At 42.1% G+C, this 20,792-nt stretch overlaps 1 protein-coding gene across 2 annotated transcripts in view; it reads right to left on the bottom strand.

Annotated features, from left to right (window-relative positions):
• The window catches only part of MAP3K15 (mitogen-activated protein kinase kinase kinase 15), a 116,122-nt gene extending 95,874 nt beyond the window's left edge, over positions 1-20,248 (bottom strand). For both annotated transcript variants that reach the window (XM_084844049.1, XM_084844050.1), the window contains exons 1-3: positions 19,494-20,248; positions 5,452-5,591; positions 3,774-3,797 (exon numbers count right to left, since the gene is read on the bottom strand). In XM_084844049.1, the coding sequence (XP_084700175.1) occupies positions 3,774-3,797; positions 5,452-5,591; positions 19,494-19,866 (537 nt within the window). In that variant the 5' untranslated portion in view covers positions 19,867-20,248. The remainder of the gene's footprint in view (positions 1-3,773; positions 3,798-5,451; positions 5,592-19,493) is intronic.
• Between the last annotated feature and the right edge of the window lie 544 nt (positions 20,249-20,792).

The raw sequence follows: 20,792 nt of genomic DNA, 5'->3' as shown, positions 1-20,792 counted from the left end.
CAGTGGGGCAATGAATTACCATGATAGAATTTTAATTGTTTGCTTTGTGGGAGTCAAGGAAAGTAACATCTCATCTCAATCTTATCTCCTAACATTTCATTGCTAAAACAACAGAAATAACAAACCTGAGGTTGTTTTAAAAAACAACAACATAGTTCCTCCTCCTTGTTTAAGGGCTTAAATCTGTGCCAGACCCCTTATCACTCAGAGCACCTACAAACCCAGTGACGATTTTCATTTTTAGCTTAGCTAGGCTCAAAGGTCATGTCCCAACAGATACATTAACAATTCCGCTGCTTACACTATTGTTGTTCTCAGCTTTATAACCTACTTCCTTCTCCCTACACAGCAGATAAGAAAAAATATTTCCCATATTTCCTGTTTAAAGTGTATCCATTATTTTCTTCTTTCTGTATTCTATACTTACTAGTACTAAACATATAGAAGAATAAGAGAAAACACATGCACACACCCGAATAATATCCAGTAGCTCAAAATCATCCCAACCCGGATCTTTGAAAAAATCACAGTTCTCCCCTGTTACATCCAACTTGGCCTAGAGCCGCAGTCTTATCTTGGAGGTTTCAATACCCCCCTCACTGCTGTTGACTAAAGGTCCAATTCTCTATTCAGTTTTGAACACATAGCTGAATTGCAGGTTCCAAGTTTAGGGGGGAACTTGGGTAAGAAGCCCCCTCCTTGAGTACACCCACTATCTCTTCCTTGCTCCTCTTGCTGCTGCCCATTTGATTGCCTCTCCCTCTACTCCAGTTCATACGACTTCCCCTACAGAGATGACAGAACATACTGCGGCTACCGCACCTCCTCCTTGCTCCTCTCATTGTTTGTTTGCTTGCTTGGAAAGGGGACAAGGATGGGCAGCAATAGCAAGAAGGAGAAGCAGCAGGCCCAGGAGGCTCCAGAGATTGGCACTGGTGCCCGTACTTAGGCATGGGCCTTGGCAAGTGCCCAGAGATGACAGCCCATCACCAGTCCTTGTGGAACAGGAAATGAGAAACCTTACCCTCACTGGCTTCTAGAAATACTGACCGACTACCACGGAGACCAGATGACTGTGGAACCCTGAACCAGGGACCTATTAATCCACATAATCTTTACTAAGCGTGTGCTACAAACAGAACAGGAGAGAACAAAATTCACAAGTTACATATAGAACATATAGCTTTAGGAGATTCAAAAAAGATGCATACTAAATAAAAGGCAGAAATTACTAAATAAAAGGCAGAAATTACTAAATAAAAATAATAATAATCTACTTAGAATCGTTAGCCTATCTGACCTGGAAGGAAATTCCTTCCTGAATCTAAAATATGGCAACAGATTAGACCTCAATCATAAAGCAAAATACATCCACTGATACCCCCATGAGAAGTTTCAACTGCAGGCACAACTTGACCCTACTCACAATTTTGTCTCTAGCTGTAGAAGTTTCTGAGCAGTACTGACTTCTAATTTCTCAACCATGAGAAGGGAGGGAGTCTGGGGAGTCTTCCTGGTCCCAAAGAACTATAGGTACACACCAAGGTATAAGATTTCATATGCATTTGTTCAACTCTATTTTGAAACAAATGCAGTTTTCACATGCCCGTATTTTTTCTAGAAATACTATTCCAAATGTGATACTTTTTTTTAATCTCCAAGCTTAAAGCGTACCAATAACTATTTATAGACATTAGTTTGTGTGCCAACAGTCTCCTTCAACATCTTTATTGTGTTAATCCTTATGATGTATTTGTTGAATATAATCATATCCACTCCCCACGAAATGCATACTCTCTATTTGACCAATTCTTGGTTGTTGAGGTATTTATAAAAATATAAGAAAACAGCATCCATTCACAGATTATTCTGAAAGGCTGAACTGCTCTGCTATATATTACTCATTTTCCTTGCTCTAGGTTTATTACATTTACTAGGATTGTGCACAGGCACTATTTACTTTTATAGCCCAATCCATCTTCAAGACTTAAATAATACTTTAAACAGCAAAAGTAAAATATAATTTGCATTATTCACTTACTGTTTGTTGTAAAATGGAGTGATGAATCATAACCTCCATCAAATTTGCAACGTTAAGCTTAAAGATGCTGCAGTGTTAAGTCAGCCAAGTGCTATGCCCTGAATAACCAACAGATATTTCCATTTGTTTTTCTGCACTGTGGAAAAGAACCAGATTTCTATTCTGTAGTGGGTGTTCCACAGTGTATTTGGCTGGATCGAAGACCCTGTAAGCAGTTGGGAGTAGAGCTATCCGCAGAGTTCATGGGGGTCAGGCAAGAAATGAGTTTCAGGATCTCAGGAATGCTCATTTCAGAAGAAGCGGCATCTTCAAAATGGAATGTGGGGCAAAACAGCAACCCACTGCTGAATACCCATCAGGAAAGTAGAACTACAGTGGTTCTACCTGCTATTTGCTCCTCACTAGCTGTTTCAGAGCTGTAAGCCCTGTAAGTCTTACCGTGAAATGAATGCAGAAGTCAAATGGAGACTGGTTTTACTCATAAATAAACTGAGTTCTGTAGGGGAATTTTAACAATCTTAAGAACTATCAACTTGCTTTTCTTTTAAAAAAATGAACACTGGTTCTTAGGATATAAATACTGTTTTCTACAGTTTCTTCTACGGTTCTGCATAGCAAAGTATTGCTACAGAATACTGCGGAATATAAACACACCAATTTATTATACAAATTATGTGGAATCTAGTATTAGGGATAAACCTCTAGCTCTGGATTACCCTTTAGGGCCAGAAATTATATAAACCAAGTAAGATACTACTGCTCAGTTTTTATTCACTTTCCCATGAAGCTTCTGTGTTGAAAAGAAACATAAACCACATACTCATGTTTGCAAAACATATCTCAGTTTTTTAAAAAAGCTTGATGTGCACAAAATACAAAATATTTTGGAAATATGTACATTTCCAAAATAAAGTGTTAAAATACACTCTGGTTCTCTGATAAAATATAAACAGTTTAATAAAATGGATACCTGACAATATTATTCATAATTAATATTTATAAATTATGTATTTAGTTGTAGGACCTTATCTTGAAGGCTTAGAGAAGGTTACAAAAGATTACCATGCAAAATGCTGTAAAACAAGTTTTTAATTTCATTTGCCATCTCTTACCTGACCGTTTCAGATCTTCTTGGTGACAGTTTTGGGAGGAAAAAAAATAACCAAAGGCATATAACTGACTGCTAGTATTTCTAGTAAGTTTTATTATCTGCTTTGTTTTCTGGATCCTAAAATGCATTCTTGGAAGAAAATAATCACACTCGCTTATGATCTTGATTTCATTTTACACAGATAATAACATTTTGACTCACCCCTTTTCACTGAGTGCTACTTGACTTTCAGACATTTTCAGTCATTACCAAAATGAAAACTACTTTCTGAAACAACTCACCAACACAGCGCATTCTCAATTAGAAGAATTCAGCCCGATATTCACAGAATTGTGGAAAAACTGGAAGGGGAAACTTGTAGGCCATCTTGCCAACCCCCTGCTTTATGCAGGGTAACATTTTATAGAACAAGGCTTCTTTCTGTTAAATAGGCTGTAACTTTATGGCAATACAGGCTTGTTGAAACGCACTGACCTCAAAACTGGGCACAGAACCATAACTATGATTTGTAGCAACCATGGCACACTTGTCATGCACACTTAAAAGTTATGCAGTTTTTCTGCAAGGATTTCCTTTAAAATTAACACTTACGTTTTAAAACACAGGATCATAAATACTTACTGTGTTTTTCTGAGACACCATATCCTGGAAAAGAAAAGAATAATGCAAACTTATATAAGGACGTTTATATGCCATTTTTTCGCCAGTAAAAGTATACCTTAAAAGTTGTCATTTTCAAGGTTGAAATGCTTTTTTAAAATGCAAGTATTCCATTGTCATGCAATTTTCATTGGTGAAAATCAATCAATTTTAATTAGTTTAAAGTAATTAAAAAGTAGTTTTAAAGTGAGTTGGTTAAAAATGTGCTATTTTAATTAATGTTAATAGTAGGCAAGTTATAAAGTGCAGGTTTATATATAATTAGATGAAAAATCTTTAAGTGCAGCAGTCTAAAAACTTGAAATGTTTTCCTTCATGTGCAGTGGAGTTACAATCTGAGAACAACCACCTTGACTTCCAGTTTCCATTTGAATATTGGTATACGCAGAGTAAGAGCTTCGGAATTCCACATATGATGGTCCAAATGGAAACAGAACTTGGCACTGTAACTCTTTCTCTAACTCTATTGTATGAGCAGATTTTTTTTTTAAAAGAGTAATTTAATACTTAGATTGCTATAATTCAGGCATCCTTCATCTGATTTCACTGGAATCTGGAATGCTTCTCACAATTCAAGTTATTTATTTAATATATTTATAGGTGTCTTTCAGGACTACTCTCTCACAAAATGGCATGCACAGAAGAAAGGTATTAGACACATTAGACACATCAAAGCACAAAGCACTTAAGCCTCATAGATCTAGACCAGCTTTCCCCAACCTGGTGCCCTCCAGATGTGTTGAACTACAACTCCCAGCATCCTACAGCCAGCCAGATTGAAGAAGGCTGATCTAGATGATCCCATAAGGATTCCAAAATAAAATAAACAGCTTAGAAACCCAGATGCACAAAAACAGTCCCAGGGAAAGACAGTCTGGAAGAGACTATTTTTGAAGTTCCATTTGAAACCATTTACTGTAGGAGCCAAGTGCAATTCTTTCAGAAGGGAGTTCCATAACTGTGGGGCCACCACTGAGAAGGCCCCGTCTTGTGGTGTGTTGTTTTTTTAATTTGCCCAATAACAGATGTTCCCTACAGAAAACATGATTCAATTTTCTTTTCCAAACACATAGAAATTTTAGGGTAAACAATTCTTCCATTTTTGAGAAAAATTAAGGTGCTTTTAAATTCAGTCACCATCCAAAAAGCATGGAAATTGTACATTAAGGTTCCTGCCTTAACTCAAGCACCGTATAAGCAGTAAATATGTTCTAAATGAACTAGATCTGCTTGGCTCTGCCAATGGTGACTGCTTGGCTCCACCTATAACAAACCCTTGGCTCCACCCCACCAGCCCCAGTGGGTACCAGCTAGCACTACTTAGTTGTACACTGAACCCTTGCTTTTCCTATATGTTTTTTGGGGGGCTGGAGAGAATGGTATAAGCTAGTAGTTATAGAACATATGGAGGAAATTTCAATTCTATACCTTCTGTGCAAGAATGGATTCATAAAAACCTTAACTTTTTGCTGAAACTGAAATTTTTTTTTAAAAAATCCTAGAATTTAATTTTTAAATACATGTGTTTATAGCTTTATTGTAATACATGGGAATAGCCCTGTGCTATGCAGGCAAGTAAAGTTATTTACACCAATGTGTGATCAAACCCATCTGTTTGACAGAATAAATGGAATAATACCTTCAGTGACTGAGCAGTATCAGCATCAGTGTCATGGTAGAGTATAACATTATTGGCCATGTCAAAGCTTTCACGTACTCCAAGATGATAGAATAGGGATGGCTGTCTGGAAAAATCACTCATATCCACGACTGCAACATCTGCAAGAAAAAAATGGATAAAGTTAGGCGGAAAAATTCAATGCCAATTCTAAACCAATTCTTTTTTTATAAGCAATGCTGAAAATGCTAGTCAGGGGTCGGCAACTTGTGGTCTCAGATGTTTTGTCCTACAACTCCCATTAGTCCTAGCCAGCATAGCCAATAGTGAGGGATTACAAGTTGCCCACTCCTGCGCTAGATCTTCCCTTCCAAAACTGTATTCTTTTGTCTAGGAACATGATTGATCCACTTTACTTACAATCAAAACATATTTACAAACCTGCTCAAAGTAGTAATCGAAGCTGATGTGTCATGCAAACACTTCCTCTTAAACCTCTGCTCCAATCCACATAAGCTTCAATGCAACAGGGGTAACTCTTGCGTCTGTGGACTGCCTATTTACTTCAATGGAGGTAGCAGATTCACACTAAAGAAAACAACGGTGGCCAAACACAGAGAAATTGTGTGTTCTCAATGTAAGATTTTGCCCTGGAGGGATTATCGATCATAGTGCTAGTGTGAAAATGTAAGAGACACTCAACATTTGCTACTCAGAAGTTAATAATAAATTTGTAGGCAGAGGACTAAGGAACTCTGTATGCCATAATAAATGCATCTTAATGTTATCCAATTTGTTTTCCCCTCTCCTAAACCTTACTCAATAGTATTCTCCTATGGTTGCTGTTCATCGATGCATTGGTTAAAATAGACAATCCCTGTTCCATTTGAACCGGGACTGGGGAGACCTGGGTTCAAATCCCCACTCAGCATGAAGCTCACTGTCAGTCATTGACTCTCAGCCTAACCTATCTCACAGGGTCATTGTTTGGATAAAATGGGGAGGAGGAATATTATGTGTGCTGCCTTGGGCTCCTTGGAGGAAAGGGCAGGATATAAATATAATAAATAAATACATACATACATACATACCTTGGGAAAGTGTTTCAATTACAGAAATATACTCCAGAATCTACGCATGTGAATATGTTCTTCAGAGCAACAGTAACCAATCATGGCTGTACAATGTTTGTCAGTCACATATGCCCCTACATTTACACACACCCCTTTAAAACATTACAGTGTTTGCTATCAGACATGTTGAGAATATGCAGTAAACCTTTCTACATAATGTGTGCATTCACAACAGGCTTAAAACTCTTGGAAGCAGAGGTCATTTGATTCTAGACTAACCTAGTGTAATATTTGAGATTAACAGGCCAAGTTGAAGCTCTACCAAGTCACTCTGTGGAATGCAGAAATGACTCAAGCAGTTAACATGATCACGCCCAAGCGCCCTTTCCCTCTGAGCAGAGCCCGGCCAGCTCCTTGGCATACACCTGATCTGAGGGCAATGAAGCAAGACAGAAGACGGCTAGAACACAGGAGGAGGAAAAACCGTGCCAAGTCTGACTGAACAAGGTTAGAGCTCATTATTGAGCTTACTCTGTGGTGCTGATGGTGGCAAAAAAGGGAGTTCCTGTCCACCACCATTGTATCTTCTCAGTGTCATCCACCTGAGTTTTTCTGAGTGGCTCATGGCTTGCTTGCATGGCATCTTGAAGATAAAGTCGCTCAAATCCATCATGATTTGGACACCACAGTTAATACAGTTCCATTAGTAGAGGTGCCTAGAGCACCACCTGGTTCAGTTTTATTGAATGAGTTTCAGTTGTTGAGGCCAGAGGATGTAGACAAGGTGCTTAGCCCTGTGTGCTTTACTCTTGCTCTTCATGGCTTATTACATCTAATAGGGAGGGAATGTCTGGCTGGATTCAGGAGGTTTTAAATTCCTCCTTGAGAGAGGGGGTGGTATCAGCCTCCTTAAAGAAAATGATCATTATGACACTCCTGAAAAGGCCTAACCTGGACCCAGATGATGTTAACAACTATAGGCCTATACCCAACATCCCCTTCCTGGGCAAGGTGTTTGACTGAGTGGTTGCTGGTCAACTCCGGGCACTCTTGAATGAAACTGATTATCTAGACCCATTTCAGTTGGGCTTCAGGTCTGGTTTTGGAACAGAAACTGCTTTGGTCACCCTGTGGGATGAGCTTTGCTAAGAGAGGGACAGAAGGAGTCTTGGACCTCTTGGCAGCTTTTGATACCACTTACCATGGATAGGTTGTCTGGGTTGGGAGCTGGAGGGACTGCATTGTAGTGGTTCCACTCCTACTTAGATGGCCGATTCCAGAAAGTGGTGCTGGGGGATTATTGCTCTGTGCATTGGCAGCTATGCTATGGGGTTCTACTGGGCTCTATTCTATCCCCCATGCTGTTCTACATCTACATGAAACTGCTGGGGGAGATTATCCGGAGGTGTGGGTTGAGGTGTCATCAATATGTGAATGATACCCACCTCTATCCTTCCTTTTTATCAAATCCAGGTGAGGAAGTGGCTGTTCTAAATCAGTGCCTGGGCACAGTAATGGACTGGATGAGGACCAGTAAACTGAGACTCAATCAGACAAGAAGAAGATACTGTTAGTGAGTGGTTCGTCTTTAGGCAACAATTGGTAGATAGTGGTTACCCAAGGAATATAATAAAGGATGCTGAAACACGAGCAGATGCAGTCTCTAGAACTATGTTGTTAAATTCACCTGATAGGGGATCTAATAATAAGATTACAATCTCTCTGGAGTATTCCAATTTGTCCTTCTCTATCAAAAAAGCAATATATAAATATTGGCATATAGTAAGCCATATACCTGGCTGTGGCAATGTTCCACATATAGGATTTAGACGGACAAAAAACATTAGAGACTTTCTAGTACACTCAAATATTGATCCATTTGTACAACATGTAGCATCACCTTGTGGGCATTACAAATGAGGGGGCTGCTCTGTATGTGATCTTTCCTTACCAAAGTCTTTGACCATCCCACAGTTTTGAATTACATCATTTTTCCAATTGTGCGACCAAGCGAGTCATTTATGTTATTATTTGCCCATGTGGGTTATTGTATGTAGGAAAAACCTCTTGTACCATTCGAACTAGGATTATCGGTCCAAATTAAGAAACCGCGCTTTGGATGCTCCCTTGGTGCAACATTTTGCAGAACGGGCTCATACACAATGACGTTAAGTTCCTAGTTATAGATAGAATTTGTTCTCACAAACACAATTGGACAGATTATAATAACTTACTGCTATGTAAGGAGGTGGAGTGGATTTTCAAATTACAGTCTGTGATCCCTAAAGGTTTGAATGCTTCTCTGGATCTGGTATCTTTTGTGTAATATATAAAGGCATTTGTATTGGGGATATCTTTCTGATGGTGTATGAAGCCAACACTATACCTTTAACAGTAATGTGGATGACTTAGCCCCCTTTTTTCAACACTGGGTATTTAAAACCTGCTATGAATGGGTGTGCTCACAGCTGCCAACTCAACTCATCGACTTTAGAGCAGGAGAAATTATCAGCCTGTGGTTTGAGGTTTGTTTGGTTACTTTGTGTCTCATTTCAAACAATTTTTTCAGTAAGGCACTGATATTGCATGCTTTAAGTGCTGTTCTTAGCTCTGGGAAGCTCTATGAGATAAAATGCAAGCTATGCAAGTGGTTTAAGCGGCTTCTTTCAAAAAACTATTCAGATTACAATACTGCCACAGCGTTTTTTTGTTGAGTCTAAGGACAGTGAGTTGAAACAATTTCCTTGTTTATAAAGTACAGCCCTGCTTTCATGTAAATAATTTTTGATAACATTATGGCAACAATTCCTAACAAGAACGTTTGTGTTTATTTGAAATAATGTTTTTGTACATGTATATATTAGGATAATAACTAGCAACTAGTGTGAATATAAATGCAACAAATACTGTGTGTGTATGTATATGCATATGCATGCACATACTGGTGTGTGCCTGTGTGTGCATATGTGTGCATATATATATGACTATAGATCTGAATATCTTAATATCTTTACAGTTATTATTTATCCGAAGAAGCAACTCATATGCGAAACAGGATTACACTGGATTCCTGTAAGACTTTCTGGATGGACTTTGAGATCCTTGATCTAATTATAATATTTATATGTATATACCTGTGATATAGATGCTTCTGTTATCTTCCAATATATGTACAATTGTATTCATATTGTTCCAACAACAATCTATCTTAAATAGACCACTAACACCCACTACGTTCATTCTGTGTTCATATTGTTATAACATTATATTATTATTACTTGACCTATTTACAGTTGTGTGCTTGTTTGCTTATTTCTAATTGGTTTCTACAAAAATGTAAACAGCCTGTAGGAGTGTACTAAAATGTTCACAAGCACTTTAAACATAAAAGCTCCCCTCACCAATATTCCTTCCCAAATGGTTACTGTTAACCCCTGTTCACTGCCTTTCTCAAAGGACTAGTCTTTAAATACACTATCTTCTTGCAAGATATGTGATGCTGATCAGTCAGAGATCACTTAGCGAACACAATCACATTATGATGTCACACAGCCAATCAGAACTCGCTATGAAACAATGGCATAAAGCCAATTCAGAATGAGGGCACCACTTCCTATCCTCACTCTGAATAGGCAAATGTTTTCACCCTTGTTCACAGCCCCACCAAAAAATAATGCTAAAGGAGGAGTGCTTTTTGTAGAGAATAAAAGCGTTCATGAAAAGCATCCACTGTTTTAGGTTAGTCCTAACAGCAAGGAAAATAGCACTTAAAAAACTAACACCTATGTAAGGTTTATGCTTTTGCAAACTCAGGAAGCACAATGCCATGATATCAAAAGTCTTCCTGATGAAAGCATTTATACAATGTGCTCACAATTAGGTCACAGTACAATGCAACAATTAATGACCCATACATAGTTTATTGAAACAAGGTGTTTTTTTTCCTTTTCATCTTGCAATTCATTACTAACCAAACGACATCTCATTAGTCAAACAGATGATCATATTAAGTGATAGATGAAGACTATTTAAATCCTTTAATCTCTAATTAATGGAAGGGACCACAGCTCAGAAGCAGAGCACATGCATCGTCTGCAGAAAACCCTAGGTTCAGTCCCTGGCATTTCTAATGAAAAGGAGATTAAGAAGCAAGGCTGGCAATGACCTATGCCCAAGAACATGGTGAGCTGCTGCCAGACAGTGTAACCAATACTGGACTAGATGGATCAGTGATCTGAGTCAGTATGACATGTCCTCCTATGTTCTTATATATAAATAATTAAATATTGTTATGCCCTCTGCACCCCTCAAAGAAAACATATAGTTTTGTTTACATATATGTGTGTCCGTGTGTTGAGCGTAAGTGGAGGCTCACAGCGTTATCAGCACAACAGATACTGCTCCCCCATTAAGTTTCTATGAGGGTCACCAGCAGTGGTGTAGTGGTGAATTTTCAAGTGCAGCCACTCCTCATGGCCATGCCCCCAAGGGGAATCAAAAAATGCAGCCAGCTGTGTAAACTAACAAGTTCTAGCAGTTTTCATCTACACTAGGAGCAAGACTTTTGTAAAGCCAACAGGTTGTAATTACCCATTTACCCCCAGCTACTGTGAGAAGTGCAGCTAAGCTCAGAGGGAAAAGAGAAATCAAGGGTAGTGGTGGTGGCAGAAAATGGCCCCGTTTGAACTACACAAGGATGGTTAATATTCCCCTAATTACCCTTGCTGGTCTTGGGTTGTCATCATGTCCCAGCCCAGCAGGGATGGGTGGCTGGGGTGGTTAACAAACGACCCTACAACAGAGCATGTGAACCTGGTGAGAGCCAGCTTCCCCGCTAATCAAAATGTCCTGGCGCTTGGATCCTGTGAGTCCTTGCTCCACTACACCACTGACCGGTGCCACAGGATCAGTGCAGAAAGCAACTCAGCTCTCTGTGTCTCTATTCCAGACTCACTCCAAAAACTGCAGGCTTGTCCTTTTATTTCCTGCTCACACAGAGCCCAGGCTCCCTCTGGTCTAAAGGGGGGAATAAGGATGAATCATCTCCACCTGAATCATCTCCACCCATCACCTGTATCTTCTTGGGCAGGCCAGCTCCCATGGAGACATATCACCAGAATGTTGCCAGCTATCAACAACCTTCTGTCAGGTCTTAAGAGGCATTCCTTCAGGGCAAGAAACTGGCCCACGGCGCACATCACAGTGGCAATTCCTGAATTGTTTAACTCGGGAATTGCTAGGGACGAGCGTCACACATGAGCCACTTCCGATTTTAATCAACAACCCAGGGATGGATTGTTTCATGATGTCCAAACCCAGAAACTCTGGGTTGCTCATGGCTAACAATTAAACATGGTTTGTTCTTGGGTTTCGGGGTTCAGACATCAAAAAATAACCCAGAGCACCCATTTCTGGGTTATTAATTGAAATTGGAAGTGGCTTGTGCTCATCTCCAGCAATTACTGGGTTAAACAAACCAGGAATTGCTGTGATGATGTCCTAACCAGCTGATGGCTCTAAGCATAGAGTAAAAAATCAAAGTTGGAAGTGAATCTGCAGTCACCTAGACCAACCTCAAATCTCATTACACTATCTAATTGAAAGAGAGGTATTTTTCACATGAATGTCTAGTTATGTCAGCTTTTTAGCAATCAAAGCTTAAGAATTCGTATAGCATGACAGTTATGAGCGTGAGGTAGAAAATATACCTCAGTCACAAACCCACTAGTTGCCTTATGCATATAAGACGACACCTGCTGAAGCGAACGAAAGATAAATCAAGCCCAGAATGCTGTTTCTAACAGTGGCCAGCCAGATATTCATGGGAAATCTATAAATAGGGCATGAAGACAAGCCCCTCCCTATCTGTTTGCTCCTAGCAACTGGTATTCAGAAACATACTGGGTTGGATCCACACTTAGTCATACTTAGACTAGACCCATTGAAATCAGTGGGACTTAGTCGCAACCCACTTCTTCTGAACTTAGAGGTTCCATTAATTAATTATAGGTAGGGCTGAGCCGAAATGTGCAGTATCTATTTTATTTCTTTATTAACAGTATTTGTGTACTGCCCAGTAATTGACATTTTCTGGCCTATGAACAGTAAAATTTAAAACCATAAAGATCAGAACAAGTGAAAAATCAAAACGAAGTAATACCACTACAATACAAATTAAAATAAATAAAACCACTACCAGTAAATCATTAATACAGAAGAGATCAATCTTAAATACTAATTGTTGATGAACAGAAACATTGGGGGTTGGACTCGATGGCCTTGTAGGCCCCTTCCAACCCTACTATACTATTCTATGATATGGTGATTATGCAAATTTTATAATTGAATCACAACAGTTGTTCCATTCATAATATTTATTAGTACAACGTGTTTCAGTTAAACATAAAAGAGCTGACCATAGTGATCAAACCATGTATATGATTTTTCTGCAAAGGCGGCATGTAGTGTATTGAGTAGCATGAAGTAACAGATATAATCAAACACTGGTTCTCCTAAATATATACCAAGACTATGGTGTTGAGTTACAATTGTACCCAAACACTACATCTATCATAATTATCCTGGAACACTCATCACTGGCCAAAAATAGCAATGCTGCTTATTTTCTATGTTTAGGTATCAAATGAATTGCATCTGCTTCTGAAACATTTTGTTCCAATTACTATGTAATTATATAATTAGAGCATATTTTAAAAGCAACTCCACTATTTGCTCCAAAAATTATCAATTGTATTCCTTTTGTTAAAACGCCTAAAAGAACATAGACCTAATATACTACAAATTCCAGTGGGGTGGCTATTGTACCTGAAGAGATCAAACAGGATGCAAGACAATTTCATGATTATAGCATTTCAACCATATCCAGGTCAAATATGTTGTGGTAGAAATGTCTGTTTGGCAAGGAATTTGTAAACATAGTTAAATCAAGTCACATATCTTTGTCATTTTTAGAAGCTGCTGATGAATGAAAAATCCCACAGCCTCTCCCTACTAAAGATAACATGCCAATAAAATATAAGACCAGACACCTACTCTGATATGGCTCTTTCCAGCCCTTAACTCTTAAATTTGCCTTGACAAAATATCCAGCACGTCAAATCTCTGGCCTGTTTGGGACAAAGCAATCTCAGGCTGATAAACCAAACCAGGAAACTCTGGTTTTATTTTTGCTTAGTAACTAGGATATGAAACCACAATCTGATTCTGGTTTCATATTCTGGTTAGTAAGCAAGGCTTAAAACATAGTTTCATAGTTCAGATGTAAGAGGAAACTATGGTTTAAACAAGTCACAATCAACACCAAAGCTAGGAGCAGAGCAGGGAGAGGCGGAAGCATGTGGACACAACTAGTTCTTGGGCCAATATAGGATGGTATATCAGTCCAAGATGAGTATATTTTAACCAGACCTCTGTCTATCTGACCCTGACTTGCTCCAGCAAATTTCTGGGAGTTGGATGACCATTTTTGATACAGCTGTGTTGCTTTATTGTTTTTTTTTATTTTTATGGAGGAGTGTTTAATAATAAAAGGATGTGTTTTCCCTCATATATCTTAGATAAAAACTTAAAGACAGAGCTTTAATATCTAGTTTTCAAGTGCTGGTGCCCAATCTAGGCCCCAGTTTGCTGAGGTATTTCGTCATATTTTTCATCCTACAGGGCTAATGGCAGCTTCGAGTGAATGACTTAGATTGGGAAAATGGTGTGAGGGGGGAAAGTTAAACACTCCCTCTACCAGTGGCACTTCCTTGATCAGATTCAGAATACAAATGTAATGAGAGACACATGCATCCTGAAGTACATTCATCAACAATTGGCTGCAACTCTCTGTCAGGTGTACACTTGATCCGAGTCTGCTGCCACATAATGCCTGGACTGGCCTTTAGACAATTCTGTTATCACCCATTTCACTTCCTTGCCTTTTTGCCTCAGTTCTCTATACAAATTTCCCAGCCCTGCTTGAAAAAAAAAATGAGTCTGAGGATATTATTTCAGTAAAGAGACATGCCCTTAGTAAAATCTGAGTTCAGAAGGTAAACTCTGTGACTACAGAACATGATCAGATACACTCAAGGCTTTGCTTACAGTGACAAGATTAATACCAATTTATAATCTGATCGTTGGACAGCTACCTTGTGTCCCATTAAAACTAAAACTAAGCTCTCTTGTTAGCCTCTTAAAAGTTTTATTTTCCATTATTTCTCCATAGAAAATACTTTACACTGCCAGAATTTAAATAAATGATGTGTACAAGTCAGGAAGAACTGCTTGCTAGGAGGAAGGCCTTCTCAGTAGCCCAGTCTCTTTGGAACTCTCTGTCCCAGGGAAGTCCACCTTACAACATATTTGTAGTGTTATCACTATTATTAAAAATTAGCTGTTTGAGAGAGCTATACCTGGAGGATACTTGGTCTGTTTTCATATTACTGCTACCATTGTTGTGTTCCGCTTGTCAGATTTGGATTGTTGGTTTTATTTTTGTACTATTTGATGTTATCGTACATCAGTTTGTATATTTTGAATAGAAAGGAAATTAATAAATAAATGTTAACAATGTTATAGCTGAAAGTGTCTTGCTGTTTTGCCAGAGCAGTTACCTGAAGAGATAGGCTGTTGTTCACTTAAAAGAGGTACAAGCTTTGCATGCAAAACATCCCAATTTCAGTCCCTGGCGACTCCAGGACCCTGTTTCCATGACAACGGAAAGAGAAGGGAGGAGAGGCTCACCCATGTTTTTGTAGGAGCCGTTTTTGGTCCAGGCAGGGCTCCACAAGGGTGTACATTGCAACATTCTAAGTGGCTTCACATAACTTACTTCTGGGGTGGGGGTGGAGCGAACGTCATCTGAATGGCAGGGGCTGCTCAACCAATCTGATAGGCCTGCCCCCCCCCCCCCCGGCTCTGTAAGGAAGGTGTGAAGTAGTTACTTCCCCCTGTGTGCCTTTGTAAGACAAGTCTCCCAATGAGCCCCAAGCCTCATTGAACACAATGGGTGTTACTTCTGAGTACACACACATATGCTTGTGCTGGGAAAGAGGGGGTGAGGAGAACACAGGGATGGGAAACCAGCCCCCTTTCTAACTAAACCGATACTGCTCAGGATCTCTATAATGAAGCTGTGAAGTAGTTACTTCCTAAGGCAATAAAGCAAACAATGGAGAAGCCTCGAGATCGTGCTTAACCGCACTTAGGGAATTGGGCTTTAAACTGTGCTATTTCAATGGAGGGGGATCTCTGTAAGTATTGATGTGGGCATCCAGAGGGTGAGCCTCATTCAGCACAATGGGAGTTACTTTTGAGGAGACACTAATGGGTTTTGTTGTGGGAAAGAGAGCAGTAAACACAAAGACGGAAACCAGCCCCCATTTTAACCCGCAGGAACTCTATAAGGAAGGCTCAAAGTAGTTACTTCCCAAGGCAATAAAGCAAACAATGGAGAAGCCTCGAGATCGTGCTTAACCGCACTTAGGGAATTGGGCTTTAAGCTGTGCTATTTCAATGGAGGGGGATCTCTGTAAGTAGTTACTTCCCAAGGCAATAAAGCAAACAATGGAGAATTAGGGCCTTGAGATCGCGCTTTACAGCACTTAGGGAACTGGGCTTTAAATGGTGCCGTTTTAATTGAGGGGGATCCCTGTAAGTACTGATGTGAGCATTCAGAGGGCAGGCCTCATTGACCACAATGGGAGTTACTTCTGAGAAGACACTAACTGGTTTATGCAGGGATAGGAAACACGCAGGAAACAGCCCTGGACTGGGGTCATGGTGAAAGGCACACTCCTGGGCAGGGCTAGCATACCTGAGGTAAATGCAGGGGCTGGGGCACACAGCAACTATACTGGGCAGAACCCAACTTAAGGAAAAGAATTGGACTTTAAGCAGTCTCAGGAAATCTGGTTTTTCCCTGATAAGCTCCGGGGTGACTGCTGGATGGCCACAACGTCATGTATCCCTAACGACCTCCACACGCAGCCAGTTTGGAGTAAATCACTCGTGGAAACAGGGCCCAGGAAGGGCTGGGAAAGACTCCTGCCTGAAACCCTAGAGATCCATTTCCAGGCAGTGTAGATAATACTGAACTATATGGACTTCCTATGTTCCTGCGTCTTTATCGATTTCTGCTGTTGCCCTTATAACTCAAGTCTTCTTATATCAATTTCTACTATGTATCTTATTATGATAGCTTCTTAATGGGCATGGCTTGTCCAATTCTCCAAGCCTGGGATATGTCACCATTAGTGTTACCTGTAAAATCCCATAAATTAGAATAGACAATGAAAGAATTCTTGAATAAAAACCATTCTATATTATGCAAAGTACTAGTAACACAATTTTAAAATATATGAACCAGTACTTAATAGAAGGTTATAACAGAGGTTAAAGGTTTTTAAAATGTAGTAATTTTCAGTTAACACGATAATTTAAATTGCTTTAAGTGCACTGCAGAACAAGTCACGTAAATATATGTGAGATGTAGACCAAAGAAAGTATGATTGCAGGTCAGGTGATAACATGGAACAAAACAGTTTTTTTTTAAAAAGCTTATCTCACTGTATGTGGCCTCTCAATATAACTGTGTTCTATCACAAGAAGTGTCTTCCATCCTTTTGTATTAGTGCCACCTCTTTTTTATTTACGGGGAGAACAATCCCATGGCCCATAGACAGTGTCTGGGGAGGCCATAGGATATTTCAAATTCCTGGATCCGAGGAGAGAGACAGTGCCCTGATTTGAACCCAGGAATCCAAGCTTCCTGCCTCCCACTATGAAATGCTTGCATTTTGGGTTAAATTTCCTTCATAACTGAACTGTCAAGATCAAGTATTGGACATGCTTCCCCCCCCCCCCCAAACGTGTAGAATTATGAAAGGTGTATCTTTTCATAGATTAAATTGGACAAAGTATTGACTACGGATTTGATGAATGTCCTGAGATAATTGTAGCGCTTCTGCAACTTGCTTTGTCATTATACATTTTCACCTGTATTTTTTTCTTCTCCTTTCCGTCTTCCAGCACTATCTTATATGTGTTCACTCAGAATTAAATCCCAGTGACCACAGCCTTAGATACACAAGGATTGTTGGTGAAATGCAGTTGTGTGAGCCCACCACCACAGGGGGAACCGTTCAGCAAGTAATGCCTTGATTTGCCAGATGGTGATGCTGGGTCTGGTACTTACTTCTGAGTAGACATGCATGGGATTGCACTGTACATGCGGGGGGGGGGGGGCTTTAAATATGGCAGCACAAAATGTCTGCTTTTAATACACACTTAGAAATGTAATCTGGCTCTAGCTTATACTAAATTTAACATATTGCACTGTTAAATTGTGTACAACTGTACAAACCACAATTCTTATCTCATTTATCTTTTTCCAGCTAGTCACTATCATTTCTTTCATACAAAATTGTGGACCAAGGCTGAAAGATTTTGCACCACCCAAGGACAGCCAATCACAGCTCTCATTTGCTCCCTTTCTTCCTATTCTGTACTTCCCTCTGAGTTTAATTTGAAACAAGATTCAGGCACGTAAGTTGTTTTCAGTATCCCAGTTCAGTCCTGGAAGATGTGAATAAGTAATAAAGAAATGCCTCCGTATATTTTCAGAATGCATTTTCCCCACTGGGGCAACACGTTAAACATGAATGTAAGGGTGGTTCCAGACAAAGCTGTTCTTGTGCAGTTGCAAGGTCTCAAACATGGAATTTTATGGAGATCAAAATGACAACATCTATCATTTGCAACCCCCACCCCTGTATTTTCACACTGCTTCCTCCATCTTTTTTCTTGCCACCAAAAAATCCATCAAGGAAGGAAAGATGGAATAGCTGCACAATGACTTTTGATTGATAGTGTTAAAAACTGTCTGTCTAGATGCATCCTAAGTAAGACAGACCTGACAACCGTATTCACTGCTGCCAAGCTGCACTGAGAGGTCATCACGCTATAATATGCATTACATCAAAATGTCCATTTTGACTGGAGAGAATTAGGACCCAATCCTATGTGTGTTTAGTCAGAAAAAACTCCTACAACTGCCAGCATTCCCCAGCAAGCCATGCTTGCTGGGGTGCTAGGAATGTCTAAACATGCATTTTCTATCTAAACATGCATTGTGCTGGTATTAATTTTCTTGAAGTGGACAATTCCCCCTAATCACTGAGATATATGTATTGGGCAGTCCTAATATTCTGGTGTGCAGGGGGCTCATACAGTGCAGGTCCTTATTCAGTTTACTGATTGAGTTCTGTTTTGAACTTTTATGCAAATCAGGAACTGGGAACGCGTAACCAACTTCAGCATTGAGAGAAGGCTACTGGGGCACTGAAGCGGTGGCGAGAAAAGGGGAACCTAGGCTTTCCCCCAACTTGTTGCCCATCCCTAGATATGTTTTACCCCAGGTAAGCTTTACATATCTAGGGTAAGTATGGGGGGGGGGGAGAGTTAAGTGGAGAAAGCTGCAGGTTAGGCACACAAGCGTGCATGCCTGCACAAGGGAAGAAAAGAACCAGTGATTTCAGCCTAAAGTGGCCTTCCCCAACCTGGTGCCGCCCTGGTGTAATGACCTTGAACTCCCACCAGCCCCAGCCGACATGGCCCATGGTCAGGAATGCCGGGAGCGGTAGCCCCAAACAGCTCACGGGCACCCAGTTGGGGAGGGCCACCCTAAACCAGTGCTGGCTGTCCTGCCTCGGCCAGCGGGTGAGCAGGGCAGGTGTCTGCTGCGGCGCGTCCCTCTTGCTGAGGCGGCTGGTCTGTCCCGTCAAAAGTCCCTCCGCGGAGCCCGCGTCTGAGCTGCGGCTCCCCGTCAACACCCGGGCGCGCAAGGGGGTGCCGGCGGCGGGAAGCGCTTCCAACGCCTCCCGCTGCTCGGCCACGCCGGCAACGAAGCTTCCGGCGGCTTCCCAGGCACCGGCGGCTGAGGGAGGCTCGCGCCGCTCGCTCGTGCCCCGCGGCCCCGCCACTCACCCGCGTCGTAGAAAGCGTCCAGCACGGCCGTCTCGCCGAAATCCAACTCGCCGAAGTTGACCGTGGTGAGCTGGGCGCCTTCGGCCTCGCAAGCGCGCACCAGGCACAGCAGCGCCCCGGCTTCAGGGCTCCGCGCCCCCGAGCCGCCTTTGGGGTTGTCGTTGAGCACATACACGGCCCGGAGCGCGCGCTGGCGCGAGGCCGGGCCGTTGCCCGGCTCCCCGCCGCCGCCGCCGGCACCGCCTGACGCTGCTTCGGAGCCCGCGAGTGCCTCGGTGCCGTTCGGCGGGCTGAGCGGCTCAGAGCCCCCGCTAGCTTCCAGGCGCTCGCCGGCCGCTGCGGCGGTGCCGCCGCTGCTCACGGGGTTCTCCATAGGGCTCGCTACTGCGCGGGGCAACACGCGCGGGGCGCCCCACGGCAAGAGCAGGACGCGCGGGGCGCGGAGTCTCTCTCGCCTGCAGGAGCCCCTGCGGGGAGCCCGCCCCGGGGCGCTGAGCGGAAGGCTCCTCCCGAGCGCGGGGGGAGCCGAGCAAACGCGAACGTCCCCGGCGCGCGCCTAGCGGCGACTGCCAAGAGCGCGGGGAAGCGGCGCGGCGGCGGCGGCGGCAACGCCTAGGTGGCGCCTCTCCCCGGCCACCGCGGCTCTCCTCCGCCCGGCTCGAGGCTGAACTCCGGAAAGCTCCCGCAGAGCTTGTAGCGCTTGGCGGAGCAGCCCGCCGGCCGCCGCCCGCCGATCTTGGCTTCCAGAAGCGCTCAGGGGCGGCGGCGCCGTCCTCCTCGGCCCGCCCCCTCCCTGCCCAGGCAAACGCGCCGAGCGGCCGCGCGGTGTGGCTCGAGCCTGGCTGATGGTCAAGGTGCCTCGGGCGGGGCGGGGCGGGCGCGCGGGCCCTTGGCCCGGGCCCCCCCCTCCCAGAAGAGGAGCCGCCCCGCGCTGGCGATCAGGCCCCAACCTCGTTTAACGGCTAGGTGCTCCTGAGGGACATGCAGGCATGCCGACTTCGTCCTTCAGACGCTGGTGCTCCGTTTTCAAATTTGAAAAAATAAATGCCGACTAGCCATGAAAAAACATACGCAACCATGTGCGTGTAACTTCTGGTTTAGTAACTTCGTTAATCAGCTGTTCCCCTCATCTTGCGATTTCACAACTTCGTATTAAATTTGTGTCAACGCTGTTAGAGATAGGCCGGTACAGTGAGCGCGGAAGTTGTTCAGCTTTGAAAGCTTTTTCAAAATGAAAAAGCAACAACACGAATCACTATGACCCACAGTTCTGGAGTTATACATAATAGAAAAACATTT

This window comes from Heloderma suspectum, chromosome 3 (assembly GCF_057233095.1).
Source record: "Heloderma suspectum isolate Gila_16-S chromosome 3, 16-S_ref, whole genome shotgun sequence".
NCBI lineage: Eukaryota > Metazoa > Chordata > Lepidosauria > Squamata > Helodermatidae > Heloderma > Heloderma suspectum.
The sequence above is the reverse complement of the archived record's forward strand: the minus strand, read 5'-3'. Positions and strand labels throughout refer to the sequence as shown.